General features: G+C 54.4%; 1 protein-coding gene across 4 annotated transcripts in view; it reads right to left on the bottom strand.

Annotated features, from left to right (window-relative positions):
* FAM193A (family with sequence similarity 193 member A) overlaps nucleotides 1-26,022 on the bottom strand; it is a 153,491-nt gene that overhangs the window by 58,339 nt on the left and 69,130 nt on the right. For 3 of the 4 annotated variants that reach the window (XM_061145379.1, XM_061145380.1, XM_061145381.1), the window contains 3 exons: nucleotides 6,906-7,051; nucleotides 6,528-6,695; nucleotides 2,688-2,922 (listed from right to left, as the gene is read on the bottom strand). In XM_061145379.1, the coding sequence (XP_061001362.1) occupies nucleotides 2,688-2,922; nucleotides 6,528-6,695; nucleotides 6,906-7,051 (549 nt within the window). The remainder of the gene's footprint in view (nucleotides 1-2,687; nucleotides 2,923-6,527; nucleotides 6,696-6,905; nucleotides 7,052-26,022) is intronic. The other variant, XM_061145378.1, reaches the window with a different exon arrangement.

The following is a 26,022-nucleotide window of genomic DNA, read 5'->3' as shown; positions in this document are numbered from 1 at the left end:
CACAGATGACGTGTGGAAAGCATGCACACACTCTACAGAGGCCCCTCCGCACAGGCGCCGCGCCAGCTGGGACACAGACAACGCAGCGGGCCGCAGTCTGCCAGGGCTCCCGGGGGCAGGGCAGTGGCCCACGCCCAGGTGACGACCTGTCCCCGTGGCAGAGAACATAGAGCAAAGGCAGCAGCCGCACGAGCCAGGGTCCCGGGAAGGGGTCCCGGAGCAGCGGGCGGGCCTGGGCTGTCGCACGTCTTGGGGAAGAGGGGACTGTCCCTGCCCGCTGGTGTGAGTGCAGCCCTGAGTCACACTGGCAGGGACGGGACCAGAGCTCTGGGTAGGGCATATCAGCTAAAGGTGACCAAAGGTGAGGACTCCTGTAGGAAGACACTGGCATTTTTTGAGATCTGAAGTTACGCTTCTAGATGAGGCGGGTGAGAGAAACAGCAGACCCCACACTCGTCTCACCATCTCAGATCAGCCTGGGACAGCAACGCACGCCAGTGAGGAGCACGTCCCGCAGCCCCCACAATAACCCTGACCTCGGGGCTGCGGTGCTCCATTCACACACCGGGCAACCTGCCCGGGCCCAGGGACAGGGCCTGCGGGGGTGCGCCGTCACAGCTGCTGCAGAGACTAAGTGGGGGCGGGGGCGGGGGCGGGAGCAGAGACTCAGCGCGGCTGCACCCAGAGGCTGCAGCAAAGCTCCCGGCTGACCTGGGCCTGGCCCCTCCACCCAAACACTCCCACCTGTCACTTCCCGCAGAGAGCGTGGGGCTGGAAGAAGGGCAAGCGTGTGCCGTCACGTCCTAACAGAGCCTAAGAAACAGCAGGCTGGTCAAGACCCTGCTGTCCTTGAGAAGGGAGACTCAGGGTTTCCACCTACTACAGCCTGGGAAGGCATCTCCTGGATGAACGGAGGCCTCATTTCAGTCCCAATTTTACTTTGACATTCACGATAATCAGAAAGCCTGTGACCTGTCTGACCCCGGGGGTACAAGGACATTTCCCAGAAAAGTCACATTGTGCAGACACCCTCTACGTCCTGACGCGGTCCGCGTGCTCTGCAGCTCTGGGCCCGTGGAGGACGCTGCCCCTGGAGAGGCAGGGTGGGGCGGGGCAGCAAGCGGAGAGGGAGCAGGTGGGGTGACCGCCAGGGGACTCACGTGGAGGACCCTCTTGTGGCCAACCACGAAACCTGAGCTTTCAAGCAAAACTTAGAACTCCGGGAAATGGACACTTGGCACTGTGGCCTCGAAGCTTCTCCAATTTAAAGGCCCTTCTGAAGAGGATCACAATGATGGTAACAGAAGTGATTTTCTATACTGAGGACTGTGCTGCTTAACTTGACATTGAAGATCATCAGGCAGATCTGTGCAACTCACTCAGTGAACCAGTGTTTCCCAAACGATCAAGGTCTGATGTTCAAAAACCCCCTGAAGGGTGAGCGACCCCAACAGACTATGGCAGAGCAGAGTCCACTCTGTTTGGGGACAGTTTCAGGCCCAGCTTGCAGCCAACCACCAAGAGGTCCTGGACTCCGGTGGACTGCCAGAGAAGCATGCCCACAGCGCTCTGATGAGTCTGTGCCAATGCTCCTCCCCTTCCGGAATAAACACCTGTGTGAGGCCCCATTTTCTTGAACAACTTCACCCAGAGCACCCTGCGAGACTAGGCACAGAGGCAGACACAGGAAGCCGCCCGCTCAGCCGGACGCTGAGGAGCTGCTCACAGCCCGCAGCCGCGCCCACCCGCTCACAGCCACGGCCCCCAGGCTCTCAGCACTCACCGCCCTGCAGGAGAGCCAGCGCTCTGCTGGGGCGAGGCTCGGGGCGGTCCCTGGCCCCGGAAACCACCTGCAGGACGGGCTTGTTTTCTATTGAGGCCCATCAACTTTAGCGTCACACAAAGACCCTTACGCTTAAAGTCTTCAGAACCACCAGTTTTGAAACCAACTGTATTTGTTTCAAAATACAGTTTTTCCACCAAGAAAGCACCCAAGGCCAGCTGCATTAATAACAAACTGTGCACAATGAGGACCGCCCCCACAGACAGTTAGACCAAGAAAGCAGAGAGGGCCTGCTTCCCGTCCAGCCGCAGGTGCGCCCAGCCCGCCGAGGCCAGGTTCCAGGAGGTGCGTGCCCACCACCTCCTCCTGCAGCCCCTGCGGTCACAGGCCCAGGGAGAGCAGGCCTGTCTGTCCCCTTCACCAGGACTGGAGACACCCACAGGGGTTGGCATCCCACCTGAGCACGAACCCCTCCTCAGTCCAGCGCTGGGCAGCCCCCACACCCTGCCCCGCCCCAGCGCGGCCTCCCGTGTGCACAACGCAGTGCTCTGGCCCCGCGGAGGCGTGCCCCCGCCATCGCAGACCGTTCCCATCCCCCTCGCTGCCCCATGCTGCCCCCGGCCCCAGCTCCCCACCACGCCCCTCCTCCCATGCAGCAGCCAAGTCCCGAGGGACAGGAAAGAGGGGAAGCAGCCCCCATGCCCCGCACGTCACCTGAGGAGAAGCAGCAGCCCCCGGGCCCCGCACGTCGCCCGAGCAGGGGAAGCAGCCCCCGCGCCCCATACGTCACCTGAGGAGAGGAAGCAGCCCCCGCACCCCGGACGTTGCCCAAGCAGGGGAAGCAGCCCCCGCGCCCCGCACGTCACCCGAGCAGCGGACAGCCTGACGGGATGTGGCGCCTCACCAGCGTGCCGAGGAAGCTGCTGATGGTGCGTGCGGCCTGGCACAGGGCGCTGTACTCCTCCAGGAGGAGGGAGATGAACTGGTGCGCCTGCGGCGGGCCCTGCAGGCCGGACGGCGGCTTCACTCTGGACGCGGCCGACAGCTGCCGCAGGAGCCGGACCTTCATCTCCAGCACGTACTCCCGCGCCTGCTGCTCCAGCCGCTGGTACAGCTGGTAGGGGTCCCGCTCGCAGAGCCTGCATGGGAGAGAGGCACGCTCATCTGCAGGGCCAGCTCCGTCACCTCCCCAAGGGCAGGGCGCCCAGGGGTCACCGGGCAGACCACAGCGAGGCTGATGTCCGCCGAGCACCCCATTCAGATGCGGGGCGGTGCGGGGGCCGCTGCGCTCAGACTGCCAGCAGGGGGCAGAGCGTGCGCAGGGGAGCTGGGCTGGAGCCCCAGGAAAACATGTCCGTGCTGCCAGCTGAGGAGCAACAACCCCACAGGAGCTGCCTGGACTGGAAGGCGGCTCGTCCTTCTTTCTAGCGGCTCAGTCTACAGTGCAAACAGGCTGGTACTGTTCTCATCATCAGAGGAATCTTAAGAGACAGGATATCTCTTTTCAAATGATCCCACCAAAAAACTAAGTGATAAGATAAAATGTGTCAGCTGAAGATAAGAGAAAACAAATGAGTACACGCCCCCCAATCAGGCCACAACATCAAGTATCCATTTCACGAATTTCCTTCCTAACGCGGAGACCGTCAATTTCTACAAACTTGTTCTACAGGAACTGGCAGGACTGTGGTTAGAGACTACTGGCTTTCACTGTGCACTTCTGAGGAGCCTGCAGGTGGAAGCCGATGACACCGAGGCAGCAACGACGGGCTCCGTGTACAGCCCGTCGCCAGGAGGACCGGGGAGCACGGAACACAAGAGTGAAACCGAGAGAAATACAGCTCCTGGATTTGGACCACGGCTCCTTTCCCCTCTGGGCACCACGCTGGGCAAAAGGGGCAGTTGTCACCTACTTCACTTGTGCTTCCCAGGCAGCTCAGTGGATAAAGAGTCTGCCTGCAATGCAGGAGACACAAGAGACGCAGGTTCCATCCCTATGTCGGGAACATCCCGTGGAGAAGGGAATGGCAACCCACTTCAGGATTCTTGCCTGGAGAACTCCATGGACAGAGGAGCCTGGTGGGTTACAGCGCATGGGGTTGCAAAGAGTCAGACATGAGTGAGCAACTGAGCACATTTCATTTTTCAATCACCACACCACACCACCTTGGCTGTAAAAGACAAGAGCCAAGTAAAAACAGAACCCTGCAGCCTTATGAAAACCGTGGCCAGAGAAACAAGAAGAACTGAGGAATTCCCACCGTGGTTAGTTCAATTCAGATCGACGCATTGGTTTTTAAATGTAGGACAACAAGCATAATTTTAATGACCAGTACAGAGACTGCTCTCTGAAACGATGCACCTCATCTCTTAAAGGAGGTCACAGAAGTCTCAAACGACAGGGACAGCAGACCCTACAAGGGGCCTGGATGCCCCCTCCTGGGCTCCCTTAGCCTGGGGGAACTGGACCTGTGCTACATTTCATTTCTTTCGTCCATTTCTGTATCTTACAAATTTAACCATGACCACATGGTCCTCTGGCAGACAGATGTTGTAAAAGTCCTCTGATGAGGCAGGAGGACAGAGACTTTGTGGAAGCTCCCGAGCCACACGTCCGACGAACAGCGGCCCGGCGGCGGGGTCACAGTCCCAGCGCGACTCCAGGGAGTGGGATAACACAACGCAGAAGAGGGGCGGGCGAGGAGAGAGGGGAGGTCCCCGGAGGTCAGGTCTGATGGTCTCTCTGAGACAGGGACTCTGAAGTCTAGTGTGAAGGACTGCTGCTGCTGTTAAGTCACCAAGTCTGGTCTGACTCTCTGCGACTGGATGGACTGTAGCCCACCAGACGACTCTGCGCATGGAATTCTCCAGGCACGAATACTGGAGTGGGTTGCCGTTCCCTTTTCCAGGGGCTCTTCTTGACCCAGGGATCGGACCCACGTTTCCTGTGCTGGCAGGCAGATTCGTTACTACTGAGCCTCCAGGGAAGCCCAATGGGAAGGATGGAAGGGAAAAAAGAAATCTGAGTGAGGAGAACACTCCAGACAGAGCGAAAAGCAGAAGCCAGCACTGTTGGTGGCAGCACCATGAGAACCGGCGTAGCTGGAGCGCGCTGGCAGGGTGTGAGCGCGGGGGCGTGAGCGCCGGGCTGGGGAGCCGGGTGGAGCACTGGACATTGAGGGCCACGGGAGGGGCAGGGGGAGTCTCCATCAGCTGCATGAGCCCCAGAAATGGGCCCTGCAGACACCCTTCCTGGTGTTTGTGCTGGCGTTTGAAACAACAAAAAAGTGTCCTCTAGACATGAAGACCACAAAAAACACAGTACATATAAAACATGTGAAAAACACGAGACACACACAGACCTCAAACAGGGGCTGGAATTTCCGCATTCTCCACAGCATGACCCGCCACCAGGGCACTGCTGCTTCCCGACCTCAGCCACTTCCACAGCACCATCATAACTCCTGCCACAACGCCCGTCTGCACTGTTATCTGCTCAGAGTTTCAACTGTCTTCTGTTTTACTTAGGCCTCTTCCTAAGCATCCATAGTTGTGAGGTGATGCGTCTGACGTGCAGGTTATACGTATTTTCCTAATATTCACCAAGAAACCCAACTGCTAAATAAGGCGTATACTGCCTAGAGTCATCTCAGGTACAAAAAAATCACTGACTAGCTCCTATAGCCCACGGCCAGTCACCGCTCCTACCTCCAGAAGGCACAGTGAACAGGAGGGAGAAAACCTCAGGGACTGCAATCAAACCAGGAGAAGCAGACCAAAGCGAAAACCACCTAATTCACTGCTCTCATTTGGAACGCCTCCAAAGAGAGAAAAGATGGCACGAACTGCGGTGGTGGCGGTCGTGGCCCCGTTGCGATGATCGGTCATCTCTGATCTTCGTGACCCCGTGGACTGTAGCTCACCAGGCTCCTCTGTCCACGGCAAGAACTTTCCAGGCCAGAGTGCTCGGGTGGGCTGCCATTTCCTCCTCCAGGGGACCTTCCTCACCCAGAGATCGAACCTGTGTTTCCTGCACTGGCAGGGGGATTCTTTACGAGCTGAGTCCCCTGGGAAGTCTGGCTTCCCTGTGGCTCAGCTGGTAAAGAATCCGCCTGCAACGCAGAAGACCTGGGTTCGATCCCTGGGTTGGGAAGATCCCCTGGAGAAGGGAACGGCTACCCACTCCAGTATTCTGGCCTGGACAATTCCATGGAGTGTATGGTCTGTGGGGTCGCAAAGAGTCAGACACAACTGAGCGCCTTTCACTTCACTTCACCTCACCTGGGAAGTGTACAAACTATGAAGAAGAATCAATTCTGTACCGTCACTGTGCCCAGGTCCCGGCCACACCCCGGGCCCCTCCCAGTGAGAAATGCCCACACCAACAGGCCAGCTGCTGGCTGCCCGCACACGGCCTGACCCCGCAGAGCCTGCAGTCCCTCACCTCCTCGGGGCGTCTCCGCCTCTCCTCCCTGAGGCAACAAGGCAGCAGGTCCCGAGGAACGCTCCCCACCACCCAGGGCCAGCCGGTGCCCCAACGCTGCCTACTGCCGACCTCAATGCTGAGGAGCGACGGGAACACGTCTGTTCACCTTCAGCCCGCAGGCCACAAGCGTCCAGCAGAATCAGAACTGGAGCCTTTACCCGGCCCGTCTGCTGCCACCACGTGCCTGAGGCTGACCCCGAGAGGGGCCCGCTGAGCACCCGGGGGCTCCGGGAGGGGCCGGGCCCGGGCAAGGCGTACCTGTCCACAAGCTCCTTCACCCCCTCCTTGTCGGGCACCAGGGACTGGTCCTGGTCGTCCGCGAGCGGGGTGCCCGCCTGCCGGTAGATGCAGCGGACGGTGTAGCGCACCTCTGACCAGTAGTTCTGCAGCTGCTGGGGTTCCCGCTCCGCCTCTGCCGAAATCTCCCTGGGGACACAGGCACCCGGGCAGTCAGGGGACCGCCAGGCCAGCCCCTGTGCCCCAGCCCGCTCTCTTTCCTGTCCTCCAGCGGCGGCAGCCCCCCAAGCGGGACAGCCCCATGTGTGGGCGGCCCCGGACCCGAACCCCTTGCTGACCCAGGGAGCCCCCGCCCTCCCGGTGGTGCTCAAGGCGGGGAGCAGGGGGGCCCGGGGGTACCTGCGCTCGCTGCAGGCCTCGCAGGCGCACGCGGGGTCCGCGGGGGTGGCCGCAGGCATCGGCTGAGCACCCAGGGCGAGCCGCCCGCCACTGCCAGCCTCCGTCTGCGAGCCGAGCGGGGTGTGGAGAAGGAAGTCTTGACCCTGCTTCAGAGAGAGAACAGACACGTCAGGTAAACGTTCGTGGCCCAATTAGCCACTAACTATTCAGGAAAACGCCTTTTAGAAAAAATGTAAAACCTACATGTTAAAAAGAAAACATTTCAACTGACAATGCGTAGGAAACTTTTTCTCTTGACATTCGAGCATTTTGCTCAGGACCAATTACTTCTTTAACCTTCAGACAGTCACACTATGACCACACATGGACAGTGTTTTACAAAAGGCAGTTCCCAAACCAGGGCTCTATAAGGACCTGAAGGGGTCGGATGGGGACACAGGTGGGAAGAGAGTCAAGAGCGAGGGGCATATGTGCACCGACGGCTGAGTCAAGTAGGGCAGAAACCAAAACAATACTGGAAAGCTACTGTCCTTCCGCTAAAAAGAAAAACAAAGAGCAGTTCCACCCCAGCGCCACCGCCCCCCTGTGACGCCCTGACACCCAAGACAGTGCTCAGCGGGCCCCCGGCAGCCACTCTGAGTCTGCCCCACGGAATCCAGCGGGAAGCAGGCTCAGACCTCGACCCCCAGCCTGGCCAGCACAGAGACCACAGCCCCGGGCCCGCCGCACAGACCCCACCCGCACCTCCTCCTGCCTCAGAACGCGGTCCTGGGACCCATGCAGCTGCCACCACCCTGTCCCTCCGGGATGGGGCCTGCAGGCCCCCACCTGCGGCAGGAAGGTGTTCGCGTGCTCTCCCCTACGGCTGGCCGGCTGGCAGCCACAAGCAGAGCCCCCACGGGAGGGGCTGGGGACCTGAGGACCTCATCGTCCCGCCCCTGCCCCCGTGGGCTGAGTGGAGTCTCCAGACAAACCCCGCTGGCAGCAGAGCTGAGCGGAGCCAGTGCAAGAAAACCCCCAACACGCGGGGGACGGGAGCTGGGAAGCCACCCCCGAGCTGAGGCAGGGCTTGCAGTCACGAAGGAACCCCCCGAGAAAGGTCCTGCTGCATGAGAGACCCTGGGATGACTCTGGAGGCAGAGTGGGGACGGGGCGTCACAGTCCCCAGCAGGCAGGCCAGCGCCAGGTCTCAACTGAGTCCAGGAAAACCGCAACCTCCTACAAGCAAGAGCTGTCTGCTGCGGGCCCGTGAGGACGCTGGGGCCGGCCCCAGAGAACCACAGCGAGACCGTGAGCAACAGGAGCAGCAGGGGGTGGGGGGACGACAAGGACATGGGACAGGCAGCCCTGCCCTCCCAAGACCTGCCCTGGTAACCCTGGCGACCCAGGGTAGAAGCCCTGAGCCAGATGAGACACTCGGGATCTTTTGTGGACGGGACCCGAATATCTGAAGACAAGACAATCCCGCCCTGAAGACGACTGGAGGGGCGATGGTCTGACGGGCAGGGCCGGGCAGGCAGCTGTGGTGGGTGGGCGGCCAGCCGTGCCCACGCACACACCCACGACCACCGCGGGGCCCGCCCAGCTGAGGCCACCACCAGCACCCGGGCCTCGATGCTGTGGTGCCACGACCACGCTCACACACAGGGACCCGTCCTCCGAGCCGCAGCAGGTGGTGTTTAAGACAAGCGTGAGGTCGTGCAGATCCCCTGCAAAGAGCCCCTGCCATCACCAGCACTTGCGAACACTCTGCAGTCCTCCCAGCCTTCCAGGATTCCCCAGACAAAGGTCTGCTTCTACATGACTGCGCTGGTCCCTGCACGCGGAGAGCGACCCACTGAGCCTGTGAACGGCTGTGCCAGAAGAATCCATCAGCCACGCCACAGCAAAGAAGCTTACTGGGGGGAGGGGGTGAACCAGTTCTCCACTCCAAACCCGATGCTCTCTGCCCCCTGACCACCGCTCCTCTGCCATGCGCCCCCCAGCCCCAGGCCCGGCGAGCCCGCCAGCCGCGCCCCCCAGCAGCCGCGCCCTCAGGCCCACCGTCCACCCGCAGGGCTGCCCTGCGCACCAGGCAGCACCAGGAACGCCCTCTCGGGCCTGCGCGTCAGCCTCCTGTTGCTGGCTCCTCACTCCCCAGGTTCAAGGGGGCCTGTCCACAGGAGCAGAGCCCTGCCAGCCCTGAACCCCGTCTCCTTGGCTAACCTCTGACGTGACAAACTGCCCCTGTCTTCGCCACGACAAGATCTGTTCTGTGAGGGCACGACCCTTTCTGACCTGTCGGCCACTGCACACGAGCAGCAGTGATGCTGCCGGGTAGCGTCTTGGCCGGGGCAGACTCGACCAAGATCCTGGGATGTAACGCTTCCCGCTGACAAGGGAGGAACCGCGCACACGGTGACCACACAGTGAACCCTTAAACGCGTCACCTTACCGTGTGCACCTTGGACAGATGACCTTCAGTTACTATGCTCTGCCCAAGTCCCACGCAGCTTAAAAGACCCAGCACTTCACCCACATAAGATGGACAATGTCCACAACCGGCAACAGTCACGAGGCAGGAAAATACAACACATGACCAGGAGGGTCTGAACTGCTGGATCACCAGGAAAGGCCCCCTGTGTGCATTTTTTACCTGGGTTGTTTGGTTTCTTGCTGAGTTGTAGAGAGTCCTTGATATATTTGGGGTATTATCCCCTTATCAGATACGTGGTTTGCAAATATTTTTTTCTATTCTGCAGATTTTCTTTTCACTTTCTTGATGGTTTCTTTCGCTATGCAGAAGCTCTTTAACTTTATGTGGCCCCAGCTGTTTATTTTTTATTTTGTTGCTTGTGCTTTAGATGTCAAATCCAAAAACTCACTTCTGAGACCACATCAAGAAGCTTTATTTCCTAGGAGTTTCAAGGTTTCGGATCTTCCGCTGAAGTCTGTGACTCATTCTGAATTAATGTTTCTGAGAGGTGTAAGACATGGGCCAAGTTTCATTCTTTCACGTGTGAATATCCAATTGTCCCAGAATGATTTATGGAAAAGACTGTCTGTTTTCCACAGTTCAACTAGATTACTGATGAATAAATCACAATACATAACACACTAAATTATATGTGAACTGTAGTATGTGAAGAGTGAATTAATTACATTAGAGCAAAGGGAAACTGCAGCTACCCAGAGAGCACGAGGACTCTTGTAAACTAAGGCAGTACACACACACGCCGCTTTCATAAGGGTCAGAAACAGGTAAAACAATTTATCATCTAGAGACACAGACAGGCATTTTTAAAAGGGTTTAAGAAATTGAGGGAATGATAAATATGAGAGGACAGTGGCTATCTCAGAAGGAGAGGGAAAAAAAGATGGGCAGGGAGGCGCACGATGGTCTGATTTCCAATGCTGACCGGGGCTTATTATCCCTCACAACGTGTATCCTGTATACATGGTCACACATAGATCAAATATTACATAGCAAAAATAGGATTTAAATGAACGGCAAACCCTCCCCGACTGCCAGCTCTTCTCTTCACTACTTCACGTCCCTTCCGAGGCGCCCTCAGCCTCACCGTCCCTTCTGGGTCCGCCCTCTCTCCCCCATACAGTGAAGCGCTGAAGCATCAGCCCCCTCACCCCTTTTTAAATCTGACTTATTTCTGGCTACGCTGGGTCTTCTCTAGTCTGGTGAGAGGGGCTACTTTCTTTGCAGTGCATGGGCTTCCCTTGTTGGGAGCACAGGCTGAGCAGGTGTGGCACACGGGCTTAGGTGCTCTGCGGCATCTCTGATATTCCCAGACTGTGTCCCAGGATCGAACCCGTGTCCCCAGCACTGGCAGGCAGACTCTCAGTCACCAGCCCCGCACCGTGACGTCTCAGCTTCCCCACCACTCAGGGACTGCTCAGAGTGCAGCCTGGCCTCTGCCCCCGCCGCTCCGCTAGCACAGACCTAGCCAAGGGCTCTGTTGCAGGGTGGGATTCTCACGGCAGGGGCTTCTCTCCTGGCGGGGCACAAGCTCAGCAGTCGTGATGCACAGGCTTAGCTGCTCCACGGCATGTGGGACCTTCCCGGATGAGGGATTGGACCCGTGTCTCCTGCACTTGAAGGCAGAGTATTTATCACTGAGCCATCAGGGAAGCCCCTGAATCTGCAAATCTTGAAAATAAAACTGGGGATTCCACTTGACAGAAGTGAAGTCAGAAGATCTGTCTGACCTACAGTCAGACAGGTGGGGAGGATCTAGCAATGTCCAGGTAACAAGTTAAAAAGAGATCTCAGTGACGTCTATACCAATAATGTTAAAGGAAGAAAACAACAACAACAACAACAACAAAAAAAACCATTGAAATAACATAAATAAAAGTCAAGTAATACTGAGTAAATTTTTTTTAAAGCTGCAAAGGCATAATACAGAAAAACATGGAACATTTATAACTGGCAAGAGAGTCCATATACTTATGGGATCAGAAAACTTCAGGTTAGAAAGAAGTTAACTTTCCTCCTCCCACCTCAGTCAGTACCATCCCGGTCAAACCTCAACAGGGTTTTTCTTCTGTGTATGTGTCCGTGTCCTGGCGGCTGTGTGCATGTGCGTGTGTGGAACTGACAAGATAATTTTCAAGCACACAGAAGCGGAAAGCACCAAGAATGACCAGGCAGATCTGACGAGCACGAGGTAAGAGGCCTTTCTCTCTGAAAACGCGTCACAGGGCCACGGCCATCACCACACCCACAGCACAGCGGATCAGGAGGCTCTTAAAAACGTCAGCGCCACTTGTAAGTGTCCGTCATGCTGCCAAGTCAGTAGCCGTATTAAACCTCAACCCTTAAGCACGTCTTGTGAATATTCAATGTGACGAAACGGGAGTCTGCACAGAGTGCTTTGGCAACGCTCCGAAGAGCGGAGCTGTGCAGCGAGTGAGCCCCTCTGTCCCGGAAACATCCTGACCGTACCGAGTGCCTGCCAGACCCATCTGTGCGTCTTCAGACTTGGATACTGTCGGACATCTTCTCAAAAATGAATGAAATAAGCCTGTCTCTTCAAGGAAAACAGCTGATGCTACTTGTAGCCAGTTACAAAGCTGGAGCTTTCAAGCAAAAATCAGAAGTTTGGAAAACATGTGTCCTTTACAGACGGCGTGAAAGCTTATCCACATTTGGACACCTTTCTGAATATCGGTGGTGATAGTAACAAATGTGACTTGTTAAGAAAGATAAAACACAAACCTGGACGTTGAAAGACATCCCTATTGGGAAGCTCTCCCTCCCTGGGTAACCTACTACTGTACAAATGACCAGCGTGTGGTGATGCACACTCGCGTGTGGGCCAGAGATCCGTTCAGAGCGCTGCAGCTCAGCCACAGAAACTGCTACCTGTCACAGCCGGGCGTGCTACCAGAGAAAACCCACAGGTGCCTGAAAAAGTGACTACATGCAGCTTCAATCGAACCACCTAACACACAAGCAGAGAGAACATTCCAGCTGTCTTCAATTATCCAAACGTGAAGAAGACCTGAAAAGAGTGCTACTCTTACTATTTTTGTTTTGGAAATAGTTTTCATCAACAAATATGCTATTAATCTTAACCCTGTGCTGTGCTTACGTGCTGAGTCGTGTCCGACTCTCTGCGACCCCAGGACTGTAGCCCACGAGGCTACTATGTCCACGGGGATTCTCCAGGCAAGAATACAGGAGTGGGTTGCCATGTCCTCCTCCAGGGCATCTTCCTAACCCAGGGATCGAACCCAGGTCTCCCGCACTGCAGGCAGATTACCATCTGAGGTACCAGGGAAGCCCAAGAATACTGGAGTGGGTAGCCTACCCGTTCTCCAAGGGATCTTCCCAACCCAGGAATCAAACTGGGTTTCCTGCACTGCAGGCTGAGCTAACCCTGCTGCTGCTGCTAAGTCGCCTCAGTCGTGTCCGACGCTGTGTGACCCCACAGATGGCAGCTATGAGTCAGCAATTCCTCTGCTACACGTATATACAACAGGATGTGTGAACTTGTGCTCCAGGACCATCAGTCGAAACAGCAAAATCGGGAAAACAAACACATTGCAGTATAAACTCACAAAGGTGGACAGTAGATAACTAACCAAACTGACCACATAGATCACAGCCTTGTCTGACTCAATGAAACTATTAGCCATGCCATGTAGGGCCACCCAAGGCAGATGGGTCATGGTGAAGAGGTCTGACAGAATGTGGTCCACTGGAGAAGGGAATGGCAAACCACTTCAGTATTCTTGCCTTGAGAACCCCATGAACAGTATGAAAAGGCAAAAAGATAGGACACTGAAAGAGGAACTCCCCAGGTCGGTAGGTACCCAATATGCTACTGGAGATCAGTGGAGAAATAACTCCAGAAAGAATGAAGAGACGGAGCTAAAGCAAAAACAATGCCCAGTTGTGGATGTGACTGGTGATGGAAGCAAGGTCCGATGCTGTAAAGAACAATATTGCCTAGGAACCTGGAATGTTAGGTTTTTGCATCAAGGTAAACTGGAAGTGGTCAAACAGGAGACGGCGAGAGTGAACGTCGACATTTGATGCATCAGTGAACTATAATGGACTTGAATGGGTGAATTTAATTCAGATGACCATTATATCTACCACTGTGGGCAAGAATCCCTTAGAAGAAGTGGAGTAGCCCTCACAGTCAACAAAAGAGTCTGAAATGCAGTAAAAAAATGACAGAATGATCTTGGTTCGTTTCCAAAGCAAACCATTCAATATCACAGCAATCCAAGTCTAGGCCCCAATCACTAATGCCGAAGAAACGGAACAGTTCTATGAAGACCTACAAGACCTCTGAGAACTAACACCAAAAAAAAGATGTCCTTTTCATCATAGGGGACTGGAATGCAAAAGAAGGAAGTCAAGAGATACCGGGAGTAACAGGCAAGTCTGGTCTTGGGAGTACAAAATGAAGCAGGGCAAAATCTAAGTTTTGCCAAGAGAACACACTGGTCATAGCAAACACCCTCTTCCAACAACACAAGAGACAACTCTACACATGGACATCACCAGATGGTCAACACCAAAATCAGACTGATTATATTCTTTGCAGTCAAAGATGGAAAAGCTCTATAGACTCAGCAAAAACAAGACCGGGAGCTGACTGTGGCTCAGATCATGAACTCCTTATTGCAAAATTCAAATTTAAACTGAAGAAAGTAGGGAAAACCACTAGACCATTCAGGTACGATCTAAATCAAATCCCTTATGATTATACAGTGAAAGTGACAAATAGATTCAAGGGATTAGATCTGATAGAGTGCCTGAAGAACTACAGATGGAGGTTTGTAACACTGTGCAGGAGGCAGTGATCAAAACCATCCCCAAGAAAAAGAAATGCAAACAGGCAAAATGGTCGTCTGAGGAGGACTTGCAAACAGCTGAGAAAAGAAGAGAAACAAAAGGCAAAGGAGAAAAGGAAAGATAGTTTCACCTGAATGCATAGTTCCAAAGTATAGCAAGGAGAGATAAGAAAGTCCTTCTAAGTGAACAATGCAAAGAAACAGAGGAAAATAAAAGAATGGAAAAACCAGAGATCCCTTCAAGAAAATCAGAGATACCAGGGCAACATTTCATGCAGAAATGGGCACAATAAAGGACAGAAACAGTATAGACCTAACAAGCAGAAGAGATTAAGAAGAGGTGGCAAGAATACACAGAAGAACTGTACAAAAAAATCTTAATGACCCAGATAACCATGATGGTGTGATCACTCACCCAGAGCCAGACACCCTGGAATGCGAAATCAAGCACGCCTTAGGAAGCATCACTATGAACAAAACTAGTGGAGGTGATGGAACTCCAGTTGAGCTATTTCAAATCCTAAAAGATGATGCTGTGAAACTGCTGCACTCAATATGCTAGCAATTTTGGAAAATTTGGAAAACCTAGCAGTGGCCCACAGGACTGGAAAACTCACATGGCCCAAAGAAGGGCAATGCCAAAGACCATTCAGACTACCGCACGACTGCACTCATTTCACATGCTGGCAAGGTCATGCTCAAAATCCTCTAAGCTAGGCTTAGAGGACCAAAAACTTCCAGATGTACAAGCTGGATTCATAGAAAAAGCAAGAGAATTCCAGAAAAACATCTACTTCTGCTTCATTGACTACACTATAACTTATGACTGTGTGGATCACAAAAAACTGGAAAATTCTTAAAGAGGTGGGAATAGCAGACCACCTTACCTTACCTGCCCCCTGAGAAATCTGTATGCAGGTCAAGAAGCAACAGTTAGAACCGGACATGGAACAACAGACTGGTTCCAAATTGGGAAAGGAGTAGTCAAGCTGTATATTGTCACCCTGCTTATTTTTAACTTATGTGCAGAGTACATCATGCGAAATGCCGGGCTGGATGAAGCACAAGCTGGAATCAAGATTGCTGGTAGAAACATCAATAACCTCAGATAATGCAGATGACATCACCCTTATGGCTGAAAGTTTAGAGGAACTGAAGAACCTCTTGATGTAGGTTAAAGAGAAGAGTGTTTAAGCTGGCTTAAAACAACATTCAGAAAACTAAGATGATGGCATCCAGTCCCATCACTTCATGGCAAACAGATGGGGAAAAAATGAAATACTGACAGACTTTATTTTCTTGAACTCTAAAATCACTGTAGACAGTGACTGCAGCCATGAAATTAATTAAAAGACACTTGCCCTTGGAAGAAAAGCTAAGACGAGTCTATACAGCGCATTAAAATACAGAGACATTACTTTCCTGAGAAAGGTCCATAGAGTCAAAGCTATGGTTTTTCCAATAGTCAAGTATAGAAGTCAGAGTTGAACCATAAAGAAGGCTGAGTGCCGAAGAATTGATGCTTTTGAACTGTGATGTTGGAGAAGACTCTTGAGAGTCCCCTGGACTGCAAGGAGATCCAACCAGTCCATCCTAAAGGAGATCAACCTTGAATATTCACTGGAAGGACAGATGCTGAAGCTGAAGCTCTAATACTCTGGCCACCTGATGCGAAGAGCCGACTCACTGGAAAAGGTCCTGACGCTGGCAAAGATTGGAGGTGGGAAGAGAAGGGGACAACAGAGGATGAGATGGTCAGATGACGTCACTGACTCAATGGACATGAGTTTGGGCAAGCTCCGGCAGATGGTGAAGGACAAGGCAGCCTGGCCTGCTGCAGTCCATGCGTTCACAAGGAGTCGAACACTGAGCAACTGAACAGCAACTACACAGTGTGACGAAAATGAAAACACTAAAACATCTAAGAATCTCAAATGTACCTGAACCAGCGACGCGTACCATGTGACACCTGTCAATAAGGCTCAAAGCTCTGGAACAGCAGGACAGCGCTGCAGAGGGACAGCGGTGAGGCTGTGTAACTGAGGAAGAGGAGCAGGAGGGGGGTGGGTGGGGACGAAGGGCAAAGCCTGACTGGGGAAATATCGCTGCAGCAGAAATCAACCCAAAGAGATCAGCGGTCACTGGAGGGGACAAGGATTCATTCCGCCATTAAGAAATAGCTCCTCAGGACTTCCCTGGTGGTCCTGTAGCTAAGACTCTGTGCTCCCAAGGCCGAGAGCCTGGGTTCGATCCCTGATCAGGGAACTAGATCCCACAGGCTGCAACTGAAAGATCCAGCATGCTGCAACTAAGACTCAGCTCAGCCAAAAAAAGAAATAAGCATTTTTTAAAAATAAATAGCTTCTCAAGTGCACATCAAAATCACAATGAGATTAACACCTCTCACCTGTCAGAATGTCTTGTCATCAAAAAGACCACAAAAAACAACTACTGGTGAGGATGTGGAGAAAAGAGAACACTTGTACACCGCTGGTGGGAAGGCACACTGGTGCAGTCTCTGTGTTACACAATGAGGAGCTTCCTCAAAAAACGAGTAACAGAGCTAACACACAATCTGGCAACTCCACTCCAGGGTAGATATTTGAAGAAAATGAAAACACTAATTTGAAAAGACACATGCACGCCAGTGTTCATAGCAGCACTGTTTACAGTAGCCAGGACACGGAAGCAACCTAAACGTCCATCAACGGATGAGCGGATAAAGATGCAGTGTGTACATACACGTGCGCACAGTGGAACACTGCTCGGCCATCAGGAAAAGAGAACTCTTCCACTGACAGCAACATGGATGGGCTTGAAGGGTGTTATGCTAAGTGAAATAAGTCAGAGAAAGACAACTACTACATGATGTGACTTATATATGTGGAATCTAAAAATGAAACAAACTAGTGAGTATAACAAAACAGAGAAACAGACCCACAGACATAGAGAGTAAACTAGTGGTTATCAATAGGCAAAGGAAGGCGGGAGGGGCAGGGGAGTGGAGGGGGGATTAAAAGATCCAAACTACTATGTGTAAATTAGATAAGCAACAAATTATAAGGATATACTGTACAGGACAGGGGAATATAGCCAATATTTTATACTAACTGTTGTTCAGTCACTACGCTGTGTCTGACTCTTTGGGACCCCATGGACTGCAGCACACCAGCCTCTTCTGTCCTCCACTATCTCCCCGAGTTTGCTCAAACTCATGTCTGTTGAGTCACGGAAGCTATCTAACCATCTCATCCTCTACCACCCCCTTCTTCTCTTGCCTTCAGTCTTTCCCAGTATCAGAATCTTTTCCAATGAGTTAGCTCTTTGTATCAGGTGGCCAAAGTATTGGAGCTTCAGCCTCTGCATCAGTCCTTTCATTGAGTATTCAGGGTTGATTTCCTTTAGGATTGACTGGTTTGATCTCCTTGCAGTCCAAGAAACTCTCCAGAGTATTCTCCAGCACCACACTTCAAAAGCATTAATTCTTTGGCGCTCAGCCTTACTGACTACAAACGGAGCATAACCTTTAAAAATTGTGAATCACTGCTGTTCACCTGAAACATACTGTGTATCAACTTTATCTCAATAAAAAGTATGAAATTGCTTCTCAAGAGACCAAATGAGACGCACTTCTGTGCTGACTGCACAAGACCCCTCGTGAGACACAGCACGGGGCAGCTGAGACGATGAGGCTGTGGGAGGGGGAGGAAGGGAGGCAGAGCTCGCGTGTGCCTGAGCAGTGAACAAAAGGCCCTGAGGAGAGAGGCCGCCACATCAACGAGCAAGACCGGGGTTTAATCAACAGCCTGTGTCCACCCAGCAGAGCCCTAACATCTAGAGAGCAAAACTGGAAATACTTTTAAGAAAAAAGGACACGCACACACGGTAGAAGATGCTAACTGACCTAAGCACACAGAAAATTAATGAAGAACACAACTAACATGGGGTGATCGAATGGGGGTAGAGTCCTCTACCTAAATGCTGAGAAAACATTCTCAAGCACACATGGAGCATTTAGAAAAACCTAACCACATATATTATGAGACTGAGGCGATGGGTCATAATGAAGAGTTCTGACAAAACGTGATCCACTGGAGGAGGAAGTGGCAAATCATCCGAGCATACTTGCCATGAGAACCTCATGAACTGTATGAAAGAATAAAAAGATACGTGACACCAAAAGGTGAGTCCCCAGGTCAGAAGGTGTCCAATATGCTACTGGGGAGAGCGGAGGAGGACTACTAATAGCCCCAGAAAGAATAAGCTGGGCCAAAGCGGAAAGGACGCTCAGCTGTGGATGTGTCTGGTGATGAAAGTAAAATCCGATGCTGCAGACAGTACTGCACAGGAACCTGGAATGTTAGGTCCGTGAATCAAGGTCAATTGGACATGGTCAAGCAGGAGATGGTAGAAGAAACATCAACATCTTAGGAATCTAAAATGGATGGGAATGGGCAAATTTAACTCAGATGACCATTATATCTACTACTGTGGCAAGAATCCCATAGAAGAAATGGAGTAGTCCTCAAAGTCAACAAGTGTCCAAAATGCAGTACTTGGGTGCAACCTCAAAAATGACAGAATGATCTCAGTTATTTTCAAGGCAAGCTATTTAACATCACAGTAATTCAAGTCTATGCCCCTACCTTTTCATACTGTGACTGACTCATTGGAAAAGACTCTGATGCTGGGAGGACTGAAGGCGGGAGAAGGGGGAGGATGAGATGGCTGGATGGCGCCACCGACTCGGACATGACTGTCACCAAGCTCTGGGAGTTGGTGATGGACAGGGAAGCCTGGTGTGCTGCAGTTCATGGGGTTGCAGGGAGTCAGACATGACTGAGCAACTGAACTGATGCCCCAACCACTCATGCTGAAGAAGCTGAAGTTGAACAGTTCTGTGAAGACCTAGAAGACCTCCTAGAACAAACACCAAAAAAAAAGATATGTTCTATTTATCCCTGGAGATTGGAATGCAAAAGTTAGGAAGTCAAGAGACACCTGGAGTAACTGGCAAATCTGGCCTTGGAGAACAAAATGAAGCAGGGCAAAGGCTAACTGAATTCTGCCAAGAGAACGCACTGGTCACAGCAAATACCTTTTTTCAACAACACAAGAGACAACTTTACACGTGGACATCACCAAATGGTCAGTACTGAAATCAAACTGATTACATTCTTTGTAGCCAAAGATAGAGAAGCTGTATACAGTCAGCAAAAACAAGACCTGGAGCTGACTGTGGCTCAGATCACCAGCTTCTCATAGCAAAATTCAGGCTAAAACTAAACAGAGCAGGGAAAACCACTAGGCCAGCCAGGTATGACTTAAATCAAATCCCCTATGAATATGCATTTGAATATGCAGGGAAGGTAATGAATAGATTCAAGGGATTAGATCTAGTTAACAGTGTTCCTGAAGAACTATGGATGGAGGTCCATGATACTGCACAGGAAGGCAAACAAACAGAACCATCCCAAAGAGAAGGGAAAGCCAGAAGGCAAGGCGGGACTCTGAGGAGGGTTTACAAACAGCTGAGAAAGGAGAGAAGAGAAAAGCAAGGGAGAAAGGGGAAGGTACATCCAATTGAACGCAGAGTCCCAAAGAACAGCACAAGGAGACAAGAAGGCCTTCAATGAACACTGCATAAAACTGAAAGAAAATAACAGAAGCAGAAAGACCAGAGATTTCTTCAGGAAAAATGGAAATATCATGGGACCATTTGGCCAAGGATGGGCACAATAAAGGACAGAAATGGCAGAGATCTAGCAGATGCTGAAGAGATCAGTAACAGATGGAAACAACACACAGAACTGTACAAGAAAGACGCTAATGGACCGGATTACCGTGGCCGTGCAGTCAGGCAGCCAGAGCCAGACGTTCTGGACAGCGAAGTCAGGGGGCCTTAGGAAGCACTGCTGGTAACAAAGCGAGTGGAGGTGATGGAATTCCAGTAGAGTTAATCAAAACCTGAAAAGGAGGATGCCATCAAGGTGCTGCATTCAATATGTAAACAAATCTGGAAGACCCAGCAGTGGCCACAGGACTGGAAAAGGTCAATCCTCATCCCAACTCCCAAGAAGGGTAGTACTAAAGAACGTTCTAACCATCAGACAGTCGCACTCACCTCCCAGGCTAGTATGGTCAGGCTTAAAATCTTGCATGCTAGGCTTCAGCATTATGCAAACCAAGAACTTCTGTATGTCCAAGCTGGGTTTAGAAAACGAAAAGGAACCAGAGATCAAATTGCCAACATTCCCTGCATCATAGAGAAAGCAAAGGAATTCCAGAAAAAAATCTACCTGTTTCATTGACTATGCTAAAGCCTTTGACTGTGTGGATCATAACAATCTGTGGAAAGCTCTTAAAGAGATAGGAGTACCAGACCATCTTACCTGTCTCCTGAGAAACTTGTATGCGGGTCAGGAAGCAGCAGTTAGAAGCCTGTATGGAACAACTGACTGGTTCAAGACTGAAAAAGCAGCACAACAGGGCTGTCTGCCGTCACCCTGTTTGTTTAACCTGTACGCTGAGCACATCATGAGAAACGCCCGGGTGGATGAGTTACAAGCTGGAATCAAGATAGGCGGGAGAAACACCAACAACCTCAGAGACGTGGAAGATACCACTCTAATGGAGAAAGCGAAGAGCAACTAAAGAGCCTCTTGATGAGGGTGAAAGAGGAGAGTGAAAAGATCCAGCTTAAAACTAAATATTAAAGAAACTATGATCATGGCATCTGGCCCCATTGTTTCATGTCAAATAGAAGGGGAAACTGTGGAAGCAGTGACAGATTTCCTCTTCTTGGGCTCTAAAATCACTGAGGATGGTGACTGCAGCCATGAAATCAGAAGATGACTGCTTCCTGGCAGGAGTGCTATGACAAACCTAGTGTGTTGAAAAGCAGAAACATTACTCTGCTGACAAAGGTCGGTCTAGTCAAGGTTACGGTCTTCCCAGTGGTCATGTACAGTTGTGAGGCCTGGACTGTGAAGAAGGCAGAAAGCCAAAGAATTGATGTCTTTGAACTACGGTGCTGGAGAAGACTCCTGAAAGTTCCCTGGACAGCAAGGCGATCAAACCAATCAATCTTAAGGGAAATCAACCCTGAATCCTCATTGGAAGGACTGATGCTGAAGCTCCAGTATTTTGGTCATCTGATTGGAACAGCCAACTCACTGGAAAAGCCCCTAATATTGGGAAAGACTGAGGGCAGAAAGAGAAGAGGGTATCAGAGGATGAGATGGAGAACAGGGTATGAGAGGGTAAGAAGGCTGGATGGCATCACCAATGCAATGAAGATGAACCAGCACAAACTTCGGGAGACGGTGAGGGACGGCGAGGCCTGGCGCGCCGCGGCCTCTGGGGGCAGAGTCGGACGCGGATGGGCGACCGCACCGCCACTGCATGTTAGCGCGTCTGGCTGATGAGGAGTCACCGTCAGACAGGCCATGCTGTCCGACAGCAACAGCATTAGATTAGAAGTCAGTCTGATTGCAAGCAGCCCAAGACTTGGGTTTGGACATTTACAAATACTTCTAAAAACAATTCACTGTTGAAAACAGAAATGACCACGACTGGATAACACTTAAAACTGAGCCGATACTACCAGCAATTCAAAACACGGAGCAGTAACCAGGTTTCCCGCACACGTGGCGGCAGAGCCGTAAACACGGATGGGGAAGAACCCCACGCAGAAAGGCAGGAGAGCAGCCGCGGATAAAGGAGACGCCAGCTCTGCGGTCGCCTGGGCAGGGCCGCTGGTGTGCAGGCCGGCCGCCCGTGCGCGGGTGGTGCCCCCACCTTCCTGTGCGGGCATGGGCAGGCGGAGCAGGCAAGCGTGCCCCGGTCTCCGGGTGCGATGAGCGCAGGACGCCGCTCCCCTAAAGCAGCTGGTACCCAGCTCCAGCTCCCCAGCCCTCGGAAGAGGCCTGGAAGATGGGGAGTCCCCACACTGTCACGCGGCCCACCCTGCCGTAGCATCGGTGCCCTGCTCCCCAGGACGAGGAACCGGGGGAACCAGGCCCACGACTGACCCGTGTCTGCCTGTGGCTGAGGACCTGGTGCGCCTGCCGTCACCGCCTCCCCGTGCCCTGGACAGAGCGGGGCGGGGCGTGCCTGCAGGGGGCTGGGGCGCCCTGGACAGAGCGGGGCGGGGCGGGGCGTGCCGGCAGGGGGCTGGGGGGCGGGGAGCGCTGGGGGCGGGGCGGGGCGGGGTGTGCCTGCAGGGGGCTGGGGCGCCCTGGACAGAGCGGGGCGGGGCGGGGCGTGCCGGCAGGGGGCTGGGGGGCGGGGAGCGCTGGGGGCGGGGCGGGGCGGGGTGTGCCTGCAGGGGGCTGGGGCGCCCTGGACAGAGCGGGGTGGGGCGGGGCGTGCCGGCAGGGGGCTGGGGGGCGGGGAGCGCTGGGGGCGGGGCGGGGCGGGGTGTGCCTGCAGGGGGCTGGGGCGCCCTGGACAGAGCGGGGTGGGGCGGGGCGTGCCGGCAGGGGGCTGGGGGGCGGGGAGCGCTGGGGGCGGGGCGGGGCGGGGTGTGCCTGCAGGGGGCTGGGGCGCCCTGGACAGAGCGGGGTGGGGCGGGGCGTGCCGGCAGGGGGCTGGGGGGCGGGGAGCGCTGGGGGCGGGGCGGGGCGGGGTGTGCCTGCAGGGGGCTGGGGGGTAGGGGCGCTGGGGGCGGGGCGGGGCGTGCCGGCAGGGGGCTGGGGGGCGGGGCACGCTGGGGGCGGGGCGGGGCGGGGTGTGCCTGCAGGGGGCTGGGGGGGCAGGGGCGCTGGGGGCGGGGCGGGGCGTGCCTGCAGGGGGCTGGGGGGGGCAGGGCGCGCTGGGGGCGGGGCGGGGCGTGCCTGCAGGGGGCTGGGGGGCAGGGGCGCTGGGGGCGGGGCGGGGCGTGCCGGCAGGGGGCTGGGGGGCGGGGCACGCTGGGGGCGGGGCGGGGCGGGGTGTGCCTGCAGGGGGCTGGGGGGGCAGGGGCGCTGGGGGCGGGGCGGGGCGTGCCTGCAGGGGGCTGGGGGGGGCAGGGCGCGCTGGGGGCGGGGCGGGGCGTGCCTGCAGGGGGCTGGGGGGCGGGGCACGCTGGGGGCGGGGCGGGGCGGGGCGTGCCGGCAGGGGGCTGGGGGGCGGGGCACGCTGGGGGCGGGGCGGGGCGGGGTGTGCCTGCAGGGGGCTGGGGGGGGCAGGGCGCGCTGGGGGCGGGGCGGGGTGTGCCTGCAGGGGGGCTGTGAGGCACAGGGCACGCTGGGGGGCAGGGGGGGCCGTGAGCGTCTGCCACATGCGCCACAGCGTCCGACAGACACCCCCACCCCCCACACAACAGCAGTCATGAATGGAACAGAGTAGAAACATTGGTTTTTAAAGGTTTTTCCAGTTCCTCTTTGGAGACACGATTGACAGACTGCTAGTGAGACAGGCTAAAAAAAACAGAAAAAGCACAAATATGAGGAATAAAAAGCTGAGCTACAGGTATGGTAGCTACTAAAAACAGACCCCCGCACACAAACTGACAGCTTCTAATAATACACTTTACCACATCTAACTTGAGAAGGGGCTCCCCTGGTGGTTCAGACGGCAAAGAATCCGCCTGCGATGCAGGAGACCCGGGTTCCATCCCTGCGTGGGGAAGATCCCCCGGAGAAGGAAATGGTAACCCACTCCACTGTTCTGGCCTGGAGAATCCCATGGACAGAGGAGCTTGGTGGGCTGCAGTGCATGGGGTCGCAGAGAGTCAGACGTGACTGAGCGAATAAACACACACACAACTTGAAAAGAAATGGAAAATGTCTTATCTGTTCAAGAAACTGAAGCAAAAGTTCAAAACGCACCCCCAGCCCTGCACCACCGTGGAGAACGCAGGAGTCCGTGACCCGGGGGCTTCGGGGGGAGAGGTCAGATGGGGACGGCCGGGCGGGGCTGGGGCCGGACGGAGGAGGAGAGGATGAGAACCACCGGCTGCCTGGGCCCGGGGGTGCACCCGGGAGGCGGCCTCCTTAGCTGCAGGGAGACGGTGGAGCGTCAGGGGCGCCTGGGCAGTCCCAGGCACAGCGGGGCAGCCAGGGCAGCACTGGAGGCCAGGCCCCTCCCGTTAGGCAGGACCCAGCGGGGCAGCGGCCCCTGGAGACAGACACGCTCAGACCCGTGACCGGAGAGCCGGGATCCAGGCGGACGTCCGAAACCGAAGCTTCTCAGCGTCTGCGCAGGACACGCTCTTGCCCTAGCCTCTGAGTGAGGCCTGCGAGGCGGGCAGGCCGGCACGACCTCTGGAGACGGAGCGCATTCAGCACCGGGTCCACAGGCCTCGCTCAGCGCGTCCCTGACCACGGGGACACAGGCATGGCCCCCACGCCCATGGCCTGGGCCCGCCCCACAGCGCCAGGCCCAGGGGCGCCGGCCGAGGGGGCGGCACAGAGGGTCAGAGGGGACGGCTCCACTCGCAGCAAGTGCCCGGGGCCGAGGGCGGCCGGCCCTTCTCCCCTTCTCCCCACACGAGCGCAGGCCTTCCCCGCTGGGGCTGGGCACTCTCCCCCAGGGCCACGCGGACACAGGCAGGGCAGGCTCACCAGGCAAGTGCATCTGGCCCCAGACACAGGGTGGGGGAAGGAGAAGGTGCCACAGAGGAGGCCCCCGGGTGTGGGGAGGCCCCCCGGCCCGGCCCACACCAGCACAGGGGGCAGCCGTCAGAGACACGGGTCTGAGCCAGCTCCGGGGCCCACCTCGCCGACCACCTCTGCAGGCGTGGCCTGGCACTGCCCCCACGAGGGAAAGACCAACACCACCACTGCACACACGACCCATCACCGCCACCACACACATCACCACTGCACACACACCCCCCACTGACACTGCACACACACCCCCCACTGACACTGCACACACTCACACCACCAACCCCACACCTACCACCACCACTACACACATCACCACTATATACACGCACACCACCACCACATACACCCACACAGATACCACACCCCCCCACAGCTCTACACACACACCACCACTACACATACACACACACCACTGATACTATACACACATCACCAACACTACACACACCACAGACATTGCACACACCACCACCAACAGTAAACAAACTCTCCTGAGAAGACCAGGAACAGCAACACACCTCAACTCACTTTACGAGGCTCCAAAGACATACAAGACAAGACGCCTTCAACGAGCCTCCATGAGGTGACTCCCTTCACAGGCAGATGCCAAGTTCTCAACCAGACATGAGCAAACCAGGCCAGTGATGCGAACAAAGGCTGTCTGCGGAAAGACCTGCACAAGGACGCTCACAACAGCTCGACTTAGAACAGTCCAAGTCTGGAAATGACAGAAACACACGTCAACGATAAACAGATCCACAAACGACAGCACGTCTCTACAGTTTACGCAGTGAAAACAAGGAACACAGTGGTGGCGCACAGCTCTCAGAGCATCACACCGTGTGAGAGAAGTGCACGCGACACTCTGGAAATCGCAAATCCATGTGGATAAAAACCACGTCAGTAGTTATTAGGGGCTGGGGGGAGGGAAGGGTCACCACCAAGGTGAACAAGGGAACATCTGGGGGTTCTGTGTCTTAACTGTGGTGACAGTGTTTACACAACTGCATAAATCTGGCAAAACTCTGTGAACTATATATACACTTTAAATGGTTGAATTTTACTAGATGTAAATTACATCTCATTGAGAAAAAAAAAAGTTCAGTGGTTTTAAGCAGCTTGAACAAAGAAGCCAACCATACAAAAGCAACAGAAGGTTTAAATCTACAAACATTGGTTAACATTACACCTCTGTGGTCCCTGGGATCACTTTT

This window comes from Dama dama, chromosome 6 (assembly GCF_033118175.1).
Source record: "Dama dama isolate Ldn47 chromosome 6, ASM3311817v1, whole genome shotgun sequence".
NCBI classification, from domain to species: domain Eukaryota; kingdom Metazoa; phylum Chordata; class Mammalia; order Artiodactyla; family Cervidae; genus Dama; species Dama dama.
Note: the sequence above shows the minus strand (reverse complement) of the source record. Positions and strands in the feature narration are given on the sequence as shown.